Source organism: Taurulus bubalis (genome assembly GCF_910589615.1).
Source record: "Taurulus bubalis genome assembly, chromosome: 8".
In the NCBI taxonomy this organism is placed as follows: Eukaryota; Metazoa; Chordata; class Actinopteri; order Perciformes; family Cottidae; genus Taurulus; species Taurulus bubalis.
In genome coordinates, this window is record NC_136596.1 from 19,667,863 (window position 1) to 19,683,758 (window position 15,896).

The 15,896-nt window shown below is 41.5% G+C and overlaps 1 protein-coding gene across 1 annotated transcript in view; it reads right to left on the reverse strand.

The window, feature by feature from the left end:
* Positions 1 to 3,660: 3,660 nt before the first annotated feature.
* The window catches only part of LOC306740365 (breakpoint cluster region protein), a gene marked incomplete at its 5' end in the record, with an annotated part of 28,878 nt that continues 16,642 nt past the window's right edge, over positions 3,661 to 15,896 (reverse strand). Inside the window, 18 exons of the mRNA XM_079222503.1 lie at positions 3,661 to 5,055; positions 5,137 to 5,296; positions 6,089 to 6,194; positions 6,280 to 6,414; positions 6,518 to 6,657; positions 7,024 to 7,133; positions 7,299 to 7,358; positions 10,293 to 10,424; positions 10,602 to 10,699; positions 11,127 to 11,201; positions 11,313 to 11,417; positions 11,522 to 11,597; positions 11,794 to 11,913; positions 12,160 to 12,325; positions 12,655 to 12,776; positions 15,245 to 15,385; positions 15,484 to 15,536; positions 15,646 to 15,706. Coding sequence (XP_079078629.1) covers positions 4,966 to 5,055; positions 5,137 to 5,296; positions 6,089 to 6,194; positions 6,280 to 6,414; positions 6,518 to 6,657; positions 7,024 to 7,133; positions 7,299 to 7,358; positions 10,293 to 10,424; positions 10,602 to 10,699; positions 11,127 to 11,201; positions 11,313 to 11,417; positions 11,522 to 11,597; positions 11,794 to 11,913; positions 12,160 to 12,325; positions 12,655 to 12,776; positions 15,245 to 15,385; positions 15,484 to 15,536; positions 15,646 to 15,706 — 1,950 coding nt within the window. The 3' untranslated portion in view covers positions 3,661 to 4,965. The remainder of the gene's footprint in view (positions 5,056 to 5,136; positions 5,297 to 6,088; positions 6,195 to 6,279; positions 6,415 to 6,517; positions 6,658 to 7,023; positions 7,134 to 7,298; positions 7,359 to 10,292; positions 10,425 to 10,601; positions 10,700 to 11,126; positions 11,202 to 11,312; positions 11,418 to 11,521; positions 11,598 to 11,793; positions 11,914 to 12,159; positions 12,326 to 12,654; positions 12,777 to 15,244; positions 15,386 to 15,483; positions 15,537 to 15,645; positions 15,707 to 15,896) is intronic.

Consider the following 15,896-nt stretch of genomic DNA (forward strand, 5'->3'; position numbering starts at 1 on the left):
ACATGGGAGCGCAGGCTGTGGACCAAAAGTGCAGCTAAATGGGGCAGAGGCAGCTGCCTTTTCTTTCACTCTCTCACTCTGCAAATCTACAACACAAAGGTTTGTGTGAGTGTACCACTTCAGAAACGTTTAAAACAATAACTACAATACGTATTCATACAGCCTGTCAGACTGACTTGTATCAATTTGGAAAATGTAGTCTAAAAGAGTTGTTTTCCTCACTCCACCAACATCTGTGATGAATCACAGAAACAATGCCGTTTCTGTGATGCTGAAAAACGATTTCCTTGGTGACTCCACAAGACTGTTCTTGAGATAATGGTGCATTATTGTTTAAATATAGCTAAAATATTTAACAAACAACACCGAAATGAAAAGGTTTCTCTACCACCAGCAGACATTTTCTTAAATATTAGCTAACTGCATAAATCTTTTGAGGAGGGAAAAAGATTGTCGGTGCTGATATTCAGAATCTACAACAACCACAAGGATAGGATTAAGTTTAATCTAATAATTTTGCCTATTCAATATTTTAAAAGCCCATCATTATCCATGATATGAGAGCGAAGAGGTGGTCAACAGAATTTACATGTGCAATGCACCTCGACTCAATTTAGCCATGTAGCTCTTTATGCTGCAGAATGTAAGCTGCTCCTTGATAAGCCAGAAGCCAATAACACTTATCCTGATTCAAATTAAATGGAGCTACAGTATTCAATTTCAGAGTTAGTGAATGCAGTGGATCTGAACCAAGGCTGACCAAAGGAACAAGTGTGTGTCGTGTTTCTTCACAGACAGCTGAACAAAGCATGAGAAGGAGGACGCAGAAGAAACTGCAGAGTTAAGTCTGGGAAGAGAAAGCGGTGGGGGTCGAAGTGGTCTAGTAACTCATTAATACCCCTTCCCCGCGCGCCTTCCTTATTCGTGCTTTAACTGCGGGGAGGCACTTCCTTGCCATAACATCAGTTTCCTGTGGTGGCGTCTCCAGTGAAAAAAAAAAACTAAAAAGGGTGACTGTGTTCACAAGGACAAGCAGGCACCAGTCTGCCTGAGACAGAGCAGAGACTGTCAAACCTTGAATTTCATTATATAATAATATGCCTCACTATTAATACACAAGCCTGGAATGCAATTAAACAAGACATTTTTTATGACGTAGCTAAACAGTAATATTTGTATAGGTAAAGAATGTATTGAGCTGTGGCGTTGTGAGTTACCATTCACCGTTCACTTCATTAACATTAGAGTAGTCCAGCCTAAGCAACTAGTTAAATCCACTTTAACACATTTAACCAAACTGCGCATGGGTTTGATCCTGACCCATTAGGTTGTCCTGGAAACACATTTATATATTTATACTCACTGCGGGGGCAAAGTTCCCAAGACTGGAGAGTTTCTCCCAAAATGTTATCTAAAAGCAAAGCAATGATCAGGCAGAGCCAAGGAGTATCTCATAAGTCAGATTTCCAGGACATTGATTTAAAGAGTGAGCTGTGAAACATTGCTCTTCCTAAGCCACTTCCAGGAAAGTTGGGAAACATCTGTGGTCAAAAAGGGGAGATGATTGAAATGAAGTGAGCATGAGAGAGAGAGAGGGGGATTTAGTTAGATACTCACAGAGGCCACAGCTCTGTAACAGTATGCCCTTTGGGCCAGGCCACAAGGCACTGACAGGCTGCAACATCAGGTCACTGTTGACTCTTCTCAGGGGGGTGGCACAATTACATTGTTCTGGGCTACACCTACATTAGCAGCCACACGGCTAACGTTAGCCCAGCCAGTGTGTCATTCAACCACACAGGCACATACGTCCACGAACCACAACGTTGAGATAAACACCGCTGAGCCACTTTATGGAGGGAGCATAAGCCGGTTCAATCATGTTAAAGACAAAATATGAACTTTAAAACAAGGAGATAACCCAGCTAGCTGGTTAGCTTTTATGTCAGGCACGCAGGGAATTTCAGTAATTTCACTTCCTGTTTGGCCACAGGCCTTCAAAACAAAAGTACAACGCTAGACACGTAAGCACAACCCTTTAACCACTTTTCAAGACCCTGAACTTATGATATCAAAACTCAGATGGAGCAAGATAATATACCGAGAGTGAAAGTAGAGGTATAATATGTATGATATAAAGTATAGTAGATGTACTATGTTGTTTTTACTGTAGATAGTACTAGCCAAAAATACTTCCAATGTACTATACAGATTCAATGGGTCTAAAGCCCTTTATGTTAAAATATTAGCTCTAGGTAACGTAAGCCTTGTCAAGATGTGCAGAGTACTGAGGTAGCCAAATTATAAATGTTTCACATAATTTATTTAAAACCATTGTCGAGAATAACAAAAGCTTTGTGACCATTTAACAATAATACAAAATACTACTGTTGCAGTTAAACGTAAATCGCCTTTAAATCAGGGTGAATGAAAGCTCCTAGCTGTGTTTACCACATTTACGTCGAGGCACGACACACAATGTCAACACATTACGACTTATTGTGAAATAGTTGTCCGTGTATATTCAGCTGATTTCTCCCAGCTTGACAGCTGACCAAAAATCTGGTTTGATGGTGATTAAAACAATTGTTCGCCATTTAACACAAAGAGAGTCTTCGAGACCAGGGTAACGCAACCTGACGTAACGTTACGGTTAAACCGTTAATTTTCAGTCAGTTGATTCACCTCAGCTGTCAGTAAGCAACGGTAAAGCTACGGTTGCTCATGCTATCGGTGGGCTAACGGTGTTAGCGCAGCCGGTAAAAAGACAGCGCTCTGTCAGTTAGAAGATAAAATATTCAAACCTGAGGTTCTCCTAATTTCTCTGTTTCGATACGTTGATAAACGTCCGATAGCTCTTCATTTGCCGGCGCCAACAGTTCGCTTATTCCCAACTTCAGACGGCAGGCAGCATCGGTTTGGTGTGTCAGTTTCTTTCTGTTGGCAGCCGGGCGATCCTCTCTCCCCCTCCTCTGTTGCATCATCTCAGCATCACCCTCCGTAGGTGGGGGGGCACTTTACTGCCTCCGGGACGTCTCAGTGTCCAACCAGTCGTTTATTAGGCTTTACCAAACTACTCCCGGCGCTGGGCCAAACGTCTGCAGCGCCTCTCCTCAACCAAGTCCACTGCAGCTTCACTCCTTCAGAGTGGAGTCGGTGGGCACGTATTGTCCCCAGTTACTCCACATACCTAACCAGTGGTATCTGAGGATTATCCCTTCTAGCGTTGGGATAAAGCCTCACAATACCTCTAAAATATCAAACACCTTGAATGTTAAAAGACTATTAAGATTTGTGGGCATATGCATAAATCACGTTTTTCTTCTGTTAAAACTTTTTTTGGGTGGTTGCTCAATGATAACAAGTTGAAAGTATACCTTTACTTTACTGTTACATTATTTGAAATGTCTGGATTAAACAGGCCGTGCAGAGAGCACACAAGCCCAGGAATCCTGGAGCACCAAAGCCCAGACACAGTAAATGCGTTTTTAATTTACAGGCTCGTCACAACTTGCTTGACATCTCAGGTAGAATTCACCAACAGTGCAGTATGAGTTATACATAATTACATAAAGACAGTATCAGAGATACAAATTTAAAATCAGAGTATGTTTTATCTCATGCTAAGGAAGTAGACATTGCAAGAATAATGTTGCCAAGTTTTTATTTACATAAATCAACACACAAAACCCACTAGTCTCATCCTAAGAATCTAATAGTTATTGCTTATTTTACTTAAATCACAAGCCTTCATGGTTATTTGTGCTCACAAGTGTTTGAATACTTGTAGTGATTTGAAAAAAAAACATTAATGCAAGAACAGTGTATTTTCAATAAGTAATACCAGGTATGTGGATGATAAATCTATTAATAAGCCAGAAGACAAGAGTGAATCACTGTGCTTCAAGGGCCCTACTAGGGAACATTTGGTATTTGAGATAATCTCTGGGTGCTCTCATTCCTACAGCAGTGTGGTTTTGTCCTTTATAGGTAGAGTTCAGAGAAGGAATGCCGGAAGCAACACATATACATCCACAGAATAAATCAAATGAGAAAAATAAACAACGTGGACACAAAAAATGAAATATGGACAAAAGACAAATGTGAAATTTAACTGATACAAAGCACAGTATGCACTCCGTAGATCAGGCCTTTTCCTGGAATGATTGACCTTTTACTTCCAAAAGAAATCACTCATATCTACAGAAAAGTTGGTTTGGGCACCACAAGAAGAACCTGTGAACTGAAAACGGTCACTCTACAAACAATATAGCACAGACTCCAACACACTTTAGATGCTTTGGTCAACACGCCTGCATGTTGCTGTGTGTCAACTACAGTTTTCAGCCTTTTAAATTCTGTACAAAATTAAGAGTGCGTGTAAACATTTAACTGAAAAGTTCTATTGGCCATCAGCAGGGAAACATTGGCACAGGTGAGCTTTCAACCAAGTCAAACATTTCAGGGAAAAAACAAACATGTATAGACATGAAAAATATATGTCCATTCATCCGATCATTCATCCATCGTCCATCCACAGAAATACATCTTACAATATTTAACTACAGCAGAAACCCTCCTCTGTGAATATGGAGCTAATGTGCACAGTGACAGAACAGGGCAGTGGAAAAATATCTAAGTACAGTAAATAACGCCTCTTGAAATTTAAATTAAATTAAAAAAGGATTGATATATTTTGTACATACATCATGTCTTTTACTGACACAGCAGGCGAGCTTGTAGGTAAACAGAACACACGGGCTCCGTCATCACATCTCCTAAAGAAAATGGCTTTGGTCATGGTGGCTGTTTCTAGTTCGCAGCGTGTTGATGGCTCTACCTAGTGGCTAAAATAAGCATCCTCAGAGTAAACCAGCCAGCCGTGGCTGCTCAGCAGCGTCCAGCTCATTGAGCAGCAGACATTCTCTGAACCAAACTTTTACACAGAAGTGCATAATGTTCCTGTTATACTTCAGTGGAGAAGAGAAGGCTTTGACGTTTGCTGTCGGGGGTAGGAATGCTCTCCAGCTGAAGGAAGTAGAGAAGGACTTGCACCTACGGACAAAGAAAAAGCGATCAGACCCACAGCTTAGATGTCGCTGTTTCACTTATCAATATCCCAACGGCAGTTTTTACCTGAGCCATGACCTCTAGAGACCAGCTGTCGTTCATGGAGATCGGCTGTGAGCTGTTTGAGATCTTGCTGTCTTTTTCAGAAGGCCGCAGCAAAGTGGGGCCAAAGACTGTGGCCAGATTGTGCAAAGACATCTTGTTGATGCTCTCATTTTCAGTCACCCTGGAAGAAAAGAAATTGTGAACTGTTATCTAACTTATCTAAAGTTTGAACATAATCTTCTGGTCATGTCAGACTAAATCCGCTTTGGTTGTATGTATTAAGTGGTGCAAGTGTGAATTCTAATAGGAAGACTGTAATATTGAATCTTTTCGAAGATTTGCTTTAATACATCTACAGTACATGGACGCCCTGAGAAGAGAGTGAGGAAAAGGATGGTAATCCATTTTATATGTCTGATCTTTAGTGTTTTCTCTCCCATGTTTATGACTTAAGAACTCAAGAAAGAGGGTTTGCCCAAATCATTTATTTTAGTTCCTCATTTATTTATTTTTCATCAAAAAACAGATATGAACATTATTGCACTTTGGCCTCTTGTGGTCCAGAATAAGTATTACAAAAACAAACACTCCTGACAGAAAAATAGATCGACTGCCAAAACTTTAGAAAAAGAATCCGAGCAAAACTTTTTTTACAGGAGAGAATTTCAATTTAGATCAGACTTAGAAAATGGATCACCAGAATTGTTTTCCCCACAACCACCCAATACTATTGGTTAGCAGTTACTCTTTATAACTGCTACAACCAATCGCGTTCTACCTATAGACACTAAACCCAAACACTACGTATTTATTTCATCACTGCTGAAAACTCTATCAACTACAACAGACCTCATCACTGTTAAATTCGGATAAAATAAGTAACTTTTTTCTAAGGTGAGGGTAACAGACATACAGACTGACACACACTGATGTGCGATATCTTAAATAATGGAATATTTGTGAGGGCTTTTACCTTTTAAGGTGGTCGAGCAAGAAGAGGAAGGTCACCAGATTGGGCTCTGGCAGAGACAGCAGCAGGTTGAGCATGCAGCTCTCCTTAGCCACACAGTCAGAGAGAGCTGCAGGGCGAAAGCATACAAAACTGAAAAATACGCCTTCCTGATCGCCATAACATTATGCCAGAATAAAGAAGTGGCGACTGACCGATGCCTCCGGCAAAGTTGGGGTACAAGTCGTCAGTGAAAAGAGGCTCCGGCAGCTCGCGGAAATACAGCTTCAGTGTTCCGGCGATGGCGTTCACGTCCATCTCCCTCATCATGACAGACACGTCTCTGTTGTCTGCGGGCGCAGATGACACAACAGTCACGCAATACCGAAGAATACAAGCCGCACAGTGAACTTTGAAAAACACTCATCACACAAGAAATCCAACTGAACTCACTTGAATCGAAGGCCGCCTTCAGTGCCTGGATGTCAGTTGCGACTCCTGACACTCTGTAGATTCCCACCTCGTCCATCCCTCGTCGCTCAATCTCCTCCACACACTGTCTCACAATGAGGGGAACCTTGGAGCGCTCTCGCCTGGTGAGGACATGGTCACACACAAACAGGTTATTAACAGATCGTGTGAATGCTGGAAACACAAGAGACCGTGGTTGAAATAAGTACCACGTCACCACATGGAGGATAGCGAGGACTAGTTCTTCTCAAAAGACCACACTTCCTTTACGCTCTTCCCTCTCAGTAGACCAGGTTTCTATTTTAATTCATTGACAAATCAAAAATCTGACACAAAAACTAAAATAACTAAATATATTGTAAAAAGGAGCACATATAGTATGTTGACTCATGAGTTAAGGGTTGCATGAAATAATATGGGGATCTCACACACACACACACACACACACACACACACACACACACACACACACACACACACCAACTCACTTCGTTACTACGTTGATCTTGACTCCAAAGACGCCGGACTGTTTCCGTGAAGGCATTCGCTTTAAACTGAACTCTCTGCCGGTGAACTTCATTGAAAGCTTCACTTCAATCTGAAACATGTTAGGAAACCAGTCAGAGTTTAGACAACCATGGCATGAAGTTGGAAAGGAAGAGGAAAGTGATGCAGAAATGGAGAATCAGATGCTAAATGTCATCATTTAGCTTTCCCTTAACCTTTCTGATTTTACTGGGTTGCAGAAGAAGAAAAAATGTACCCCATTCATGGCGATGACTGCCCTCTGCCAGTCTTTATTTTGCAATGTCTGAGGATCCAGCTGAAAAAAAAAAATGGATTTCAAATTTCACTTCCGCTTTTGTTGTTTGTTAGTCACTGTACATACTTATATACACTGCATATACTTTGTATTTTTGCACTTCTTTATTGTTTCATTTCTTAAATGAATACACCTTGCTAATGTGTTGTATATTTTGATTTTTGTTGTATATATTGAGTATTTTCATTCCTGATATTTGTTCTACGTAACTTTGCCTGCTACTGTGACAAACACATTTCCCCTTGGGGATGAATAAAGTATACATCTATCTAGCTATCCAGAATCAAATTCTTTTCAGATTTAAAAACGGGAAATGCTGTGCCAGGTGATACGAGTACTTCCTGCGCAATGACCTTACTCAGCCTTACATAAGCATAAACTCCATAAAGGCCAGGTAGTGTCAGTGATCTATTTTAGTCGTCTGACTAATACTAATCTGATAGCATGTATGTACAGTGATCAGGCATGAGTAATGTAATAACATCATGTCCGGCTGCTAAGCACTGTGCCTTTCCAAGATGGCAGATGTTTTACAACCAAGAAACCCATTCAGATAATCCTTTGTTCAGTGAAAAACTATATTCTTACGCAATACCTTAAATAAAAATAATCACAAGCGGCACCAATGATGGCTTTCTAAAACCCAAAAGGGATGAATCCAAACAGAAATACAACACAGTGTACACTTTAAATAATAATACAATTATATTAAATGTCACCAGAAAATGAGAGAAAGCGAAAACAGGTTTGTCCGTAAATGTAGGTTCCTGAGGCACCGTTCACAACAACCTCCCAAGTAGGTTTGTTCACAGCTCACTTTCCATTTCTTTACCTTCGGTCTGATCAGACTACTGCGAACTCGGTCCCACAGACGGTTCCCCGTACCCAGGGATTTCCTTTGAGCCACGTCTCCTACTTCCTCTAGTCCGCCGCTGACCTGATCCAAACTCTCCTCCTCTTTAGGATTACTGTCACTCATTCTTTCTGGCATGAGCCTTTCTTAACTCTAAAATGTTACTAATCACTAATGGCAAACAAACAAAGAAACCAGCTGATCCACAGATAGCGCTATTATCTCAACCGCGTCCCTAAAAAAGCAGCAGGTCCTTGTTTCCTGAACAACCAGCCCCTGATCACATTGCTTCGAAGAAGTTTTGATGATCCTCCTTGATGCAGACCAGCGGAATCTTCACAAAACTTTCTGTCCTCTTCACGTCTTGGTGTTGTTATACTCCAAATCCTTTCATTGCACTGGGAGTCAGAAAGGAACAAAGCCACGCAGCCTGCCGTCCACGCTCGCCCGTGTGTGGCTGTACTTCCCTGATGGATTTGGGGGATTAACTCATGAGAATCCCCTCCTCCCCTCATTGCCAACATGCTCACGCCTGATGCTGTCATGAGTGCAGGATGGTAATATAGCGTCCCAGGTATCCTAAACAGGATCTTCTCTGGCCAATAACGGACTTAGTGACTTTACACATCAGACTCATCTCGCGCATATCTGAAACAATATATTGTGACAAAACCCATCATACAGCCCTTAAATGACCTGTTTTCTCAGAGGCTCTTCTTTCTATGACTGGCCATCTTTTCTTTTTTCCAAGAGCAGGTCTTAATGATGTCCTGCCTCAGATAATACAATGTAATTCTCATGGATATGAAATGGTAAAAATGGTAATACTGGTTAATCAGTATTATATGATATATAATTTTTATTTTCTATTTATTTAAATTGTTCTTTTCCTTTTGTTTGTATTATTTTATTACTATCTATATATATATATATATATATATATATATATATATATATATATATATATATATATATATAAAATACATACAAAAGGAAAATAACTATATATATATATTGTGTCATGTTTTGGTGCAAATGGGGTTATTAATAATTTAATTGTAATACTAATCTGTTGTGTCATATTGTCAAGTTTCGGCTCCACACCATAGATGTAGACGCCAACATGACACAACAGGTCATGAAAGTGATTTAAATACCTGACAGGTGTCCTTTCTCCAGGCTGTTGGCTCCGGAATAACATAGCAAGTATCTGGCTGAACTCAACAGAGTTTTGACCAAACTGTGCAGCAGGGAAATCCCTTCACTGGCTGATCAAAGAGCGCTCTGTCTCTCTCTCGCTCTCTGTCGTACTCTGGAGCCGTGCCAATGGCAACATTTGGTCAACCCAAGACTAATCCGCCCTCTGTCACAACACCCTAGCAGGGGTCAAGCTGAAGTGACTTACTGGGAATCTAATGACTCACTTCTTTTTCATCAGCAAAGGGTCTCCCAGGGCAGAATTAGACCCAAAAAAAGCTGTTGTGGTCAACTGTGCAAATACGTTACCACTAGAATCAATAGAGTGAGCAAGTTCACTCCACATAGGCAATGATTGTTTTTCCTAAACATGTGGGTGGAACTGTATAGATTTGTGTTCATACCGAGTCTGTAAATATAGATTTTTTGTTCATTTTTCCACTGTTGTATAACAGAATGCCAGACAGACATTGCAAGTTATTGTACCTTACTTGTCTGTGACTGGCACTAAAATAAATAGTCCAGCATTTTTGGAAATACACTTTTTATTATCAAATATAAAGCTACAAATATGGTGTGTCTGAGGTAGTGCACAAGTTGTTTTTCAACAAGAAACCACTGACAAGTTTACTGTGTAAAATGTATATTTTTTTGTAAACGACTATACAAAAATACTCACTAAAATGTTTGATTATGTTCTGATATAAAAAAATGGACAGTATATGTTTATAGTATTTATTTAACTCGTTATTGATATTTGACTGGACCTTAAAAATCTAAAACTGGTCAGGCTAAGAGAAGTGTGGTAACCCAAACCCATCTGGTCCTCTCAGGTATTTCCCCAAAACACAATCTGACCCAGGTCTACCCCAATTTGTCCGTACCTTTAATTGTCCTTTGGCCATGATCTTGTCTGCGATCTCTCCATCCTCTTTGCTCTGCTTGGTTTTGTTGCAGCACTTCTCATAGCAGAGCAGCCTCAACGTTTGAGAGCCCTCCAGTTCAATCTCAAACTCCTTGAACAGACACAGAGCAAAAACATGTTAATCAAGGTTTCAGCCCAGTGCACAACGATGTACTTTTATTCTATCCACCGAACAGTGTTTCTGAGCCTCCACGGCCTTGTTCAAAACTGAGATGCTTGATTTACACAGCAGTGGATACAGAAGGTGGAGCTCACTCATCACTCTCACCTCGTTCCAGTTGGGCTCTGTAGAGTCTCTGTACACGCGTGTTTTGGCTTTGTTGACAAAGTAGCCGAAGGAATCCACCTCCAAAGAGCAGTAAAGGTCTAGTGGGCACAAGCAGAAGTAGTTTGAATGGCTGAATCAAAATTAAACTAAAAACAAAAGCTGCACATGAATCTACTCTCTGTCTGGTGTCATTACAGTTACTGTCTGAAGAAACAGCAAAAGAGTGGAATCCCCTCTTATTGTAACATGCGACTGACTGTTACCTGACTACCTTTTGTGTCAGAGAGCCAAAATGTTTAAGCAGACAGTGATTTGAGACATATTTGAGGCTGCTTGTACACAGTGTTCCTGGCCAATCCCACTTGTTCAAATGCAGCTGCCCACCCAGCTGACAGCCGCAGAGAGAGGAGAGGGTGGGGCAGTGGGTAAAGCAGATGACACAGAGGATGATGAGACACTGCATGCAACCTCTAGAATTATCAGTGAGATGACTCCTCGTCAAAAACAGGAGAATAACCAACTTACTTAAGCTGTGTTTCAGGCCTGATGCGGAGTGGACGATGACATTTAGGAAGCCGTACAAACCAGAAGATTCATCATCTGCGGAGAGTAGCGTTCAGATCATGCTGGTTAAAAATATATATCCAAAACTAGGTACATATATTAAAACGTATATTAAATCCTAAAAATACAATGCATTGTGAACCTTACCTTCCTTATTCATGGTCATTGGAATCGTGTGAACAGTTTGCAGTTTGACACATGAGTTAGTTAGCATCTGCAGCTCCAGAGAGGTCAGAGAGGAGCTTTTAAAGCCTGCGGGAGACAGTCAAGGGGAATGCAAGTCACACCAATTTAATATTACAACTGTTATAATAATACTCTACTGCCTCTTGTAGAAAGTGCAAATGTTAACTCACACTTCTTCTGCTGCTCGCGGACGAGCTCCCTCCACTCGGCACGTTCATAATCAGAAGAGATGAGGAACGTGAAACCCTGAAAGAAATAAAAGGGATGATAAATGATATTTCATTGTATGTTATTGCACTCTCATGCTGTAATGGCACACTTGTTACCAGCAGGGGGCAGCATAAACCATGTGAAGAAGTTGTTTATTGACTGTGCAAGATATTCAAAATTATATTTAGCATGATTTTTATAAAAGGAACCTTCTTTGGGACGCCTGACTCACCTTGCCGTTTCGGTTGGCCACTCTGAACGCCATGTTGGGCGACATGAGAAGCAGCAGAGACTCCTGTTCCGATAGCTTCTTCCTCAGTCGCTCGATCGCCTTGGGCCCTTTGGTGGTTCTCTACAGATTAACAGTACCAGGTTTAATGTGATGCAGGGCATGCCGTCTAGACATTTGTTCTATTCACATGTGCTAATAAGTCCCTCATTGTATTTTAGTTGTGTCTACAAAGCTGTCATTGTTGTGGTGTTTCTACAGTGCAGTTACTTCACGTCACTAATAAACCAATGTATCATAAACTACACATTTCCTTGTATTTTGAGGCTTGCGTTTCTGTCGGTGTATTTAATAGCGGTGTATCCTCACCTTCTCTCTTTGGATCTCGTTCTTGATTTGGGAGATTTTGATCTTCAAGGAGTCAATCTCCTCATCCTGGACCAGCGGGATGGGGGTGGACTCACAGTCCTCAATGGTCTGGAAAGTCAGGTCAGCCAGTGGGATGTGCCACTTACAGTCATACTGTTGCCCTTTTCTGTGGGAGCACAAAATGTGTGTATAACGACGTCATTTTTTTTCTTCACCCAGTAATTGTCATGCTGCCCTGCTCTTTCACCAGAATGTTTTTTTAAGCAGCGTGAAACCAACCGTACGAATAGCCACAAGCTTGAAAACTGTTGAAATTATAACGTTTATCTCCAACTGCAACCGCTGGTTGGTCATAATGAAACTGTTCTATTTCCAGCAAAGCAAAATTTACTTTAACAAGTTTAATGTCTGGGCGGAGTGACTCTCACTCCCTAACCGGGATTTTTTTAGCCAGTGGCTCTTCCAGGCCACCCAACCTCGCCGACCCAGACTCACCCTGCAGCCTGTTTCTTCAGCTTGGTGCAGAGCAGCAGGTCAGTGAAGAGGAAGACGTGACGGAGTTTCCTGGAACCTTCGACCAGCTCCACCATGAAGCGATCCCTCAACAGCTGACGGTTCTACAAACAGGAGAAGATCATTTACGTCAACACACTCATAGTCCCTCTCATTTGTCTCAAATACACCCCGAATAATCTAAATGATTAAGCATTTTTAACTGCGAGTGAGAATTAAGGCACTATTTTACTGCACCAAAAGCTGCAATACTAAGAACTGCTAAGAGTACAGTATCTAATTTAAGGTTTATATTGACTCTTAGTTTAAAGTGCTTCAATTTGGGGTTCTCAAACTATTATTTTGTGCTGATTGGTTGTACATGCTTATAATTACTCTACACGTAATTGCTGTTGGATGAATGCTACCAAACCTCATGCCGGAAGTAAACACAATAACCAAAGCAATAAATCATTTGTGACATGTCCAAAACAAGGCGGTAAGTGCATGCAGCATGTTTCTTCAACCACCAGCAGCATCCTCTGTGATTCGTCCAGCCTATGTTAGAAACGTGATGACATGAGCTCTTCCTGCAGCAGCGTGCATCTAAATCCCCCCTCAGCCTTTTGACCTCTGTGCTGAGGATGTTTACAATGACACTGCCCATGTGAGACTTAACCATCCCACACCAACAACAGTTTGACAAAAACAAGGAAATCACTGCAGCATTGCTTTCCCATTCTGTTTTCGGGACACTCCAGTTCAGTGCAGGCCGGTTACAGGCCCCTTTGGATGCCCCTCAAACATGTTAAGCACTGTCCTTGTTTCAAAGACAAGAGGACATCCGCTTATTATGTTGTGACACAAACACAACCACACATAGTCAATAATCCAATGGAAAAACTGTTACTGCATAGTGCTCACTCCCTCTGGCAATATAATCAGCTTCTGTTTTTATTGTGCACTATAATGAGGCGTGGAGCAGCAAGGCACGCACAAGAGGTGGCGCTAAACAAGCTCGTAATTACGCTGTAAAAGATCAACAATTGGTGCAAAGTCGGTTGACAGCTGATCCCAACAAATCCTATTTCTGTGACTGAACTGTCACGTGCTGGCTTGTTATCTGTCAATCTCCTTCTGGGACTTCAGACTTCCTCAACTATATACAAAAGAATGTTCCCAAGAACTTTCTTTGATTTAATATCCCACCCAGGTGGGCCGGGCCAATTCCCAGAAAAAACAGAGGAAGTTCTCATTCAGGTCATCTGAATCAGAGCGGGGGGAAGGAATGGCGTCAGGAAGCATGGTTAGGCCGGTACACACCCAGAGCAAAAAGGCTGGTTAGACAGTTAAATTGACAAGGAGTGCTGCAGGTCATTTCTGGGAAGCAGAGTTGGCAGGGGAGGATGGGAGTAATCGACAGGTTTTCCTGGTTTGCGACACGGAGACCCTCTTGCCTCCAGTGTTTGCAGGGCAATGTCACGTGCTTCCTCTATTGTTGACTTCCTTCACAACTAAAGCAGACATGCTGAGATGAGTCAGCAACAACCTGACTCACAATCTGGTTTCATTGCAGCTTCTAGACACCGCGTACTCAGAGCTTTTTACTGTCAACAGACAAGACGTGACAGAAATTCATGTCATGGCAGATATGATCCTAAATTCCTCAATACTCCTGTTTCAACGAGTAAAATCAAGTAAGAGACAAAATGTAGACCTTAAATCAATACAATCAAGTGCCAATCTAGAACTTTAGTGACATATAATCTCATAACATGTACACTAGTGGCATGGCTCTATGGATGGCTGTGTCAATCTGTCAGTTGGTCCGCCACTTTGGTCAAGACTGAAATACCTCAACAACTATTGGATGGATTGCCATTACATTTTAACCAGCCTCAGCTGTACTTTGCGTTTAGTTTTAAATATCAAATGTTAGCATGCTAACACACTAAGCTGCGATGGCGATCATGGTAAACATCATAACTGCTAAACATCAGCATGTTAGCATTGTCACAGTGAGCATGTGAGTATAAAGACGTCAGCATTTAGCTCAAATTAGTAAAGTTTTTTTTAATCATTTTGCATATTGAATATTTAGTAAAATAGTTAGGAAGCAAGCTAGGTTCTCCCTAATGCTGTACAACTAAATAATGTTGTGCCTGAGAGTAAGCACTAAATTAGTGAAGAATATACTGGACAAATATAAAACCAGATACAGTAAAAGCAGGAGTGGCCCAGGGAGCCAATTCTGTCATGCCAGGACTCGTCACTGTGACACCACAACATTCAAACCACTCACTTTCTCCTTGGCAAGAGGAACAAGTGCTCAGCATAGGAACAAGCTGTAGCTCTTAATTTCTCCTTCTCTACTCAAGTCCTTAGTGCATATTAACTACAACAACGTGGGCTACATTCTATCAAAAATAATTGATGGAATTTTGATTTATCTACCAACAACCGATTCGATCTGTATTTGGGATTCTGGGGGCTTGAGCACATTTATTTGAAAAGAGGATTTATGTATCCTTCTGCAGTCATAATCATTAGCATAACGCTGAGATGATGAAGTGACTCAGCGCTCCATACTGACCTCTCCCTTCTTAACTGTCATGGACTGTCTACGCGGGGTGATCTCTTCATTTATACTGGACAGGAAGTTCTGAGAGATGCGCAGGGCGTCCTGTAGCAGTGGATAGTCCGGGTGGCTGGAGGGCGTGTGCTTCAGGAGGTCCTAGAATAGAAAAACAAATGATGGCAAATTCAATCCCCCAAACTCTCTTCAGGCAGACAAGATGTTGCGCCAGATTTGTGTTTGGCAGATCGACTTACATGCAGAACGAGTGTGCTGCGCGTCACTCTGTCCACAGGTTTGTAAAGAAGCGCTGTGGAGGAGGCAGAGTCAGTTCAACAGACCTAGTCACAGCTCAACTACTTATAGCATTATTGATTAATGTGGAGGCTGGCTGGCCATTCAATTTAATCAGTACTCACTTTCCAGTGAATTTTTAGCCGACTGGTCTTTGCAGTCCTTTGTGCTTTTGACCTTGAGATTCTGGCAGGAAGATAACACCGGAGGGAATGGTGAGAAGAAATACCCTCATTAAATCACTGCCCCACGGTGCAATTAAAACAATCAGCGCCGCTGTTAAGAGCTGCGTGGCATTTAGCCTGTGAGGACAGCTGAAAACTGCCCTGTCATCACTTGTCTCGGGCAGCTGTGCAACATCAAATACTTGCCCGCT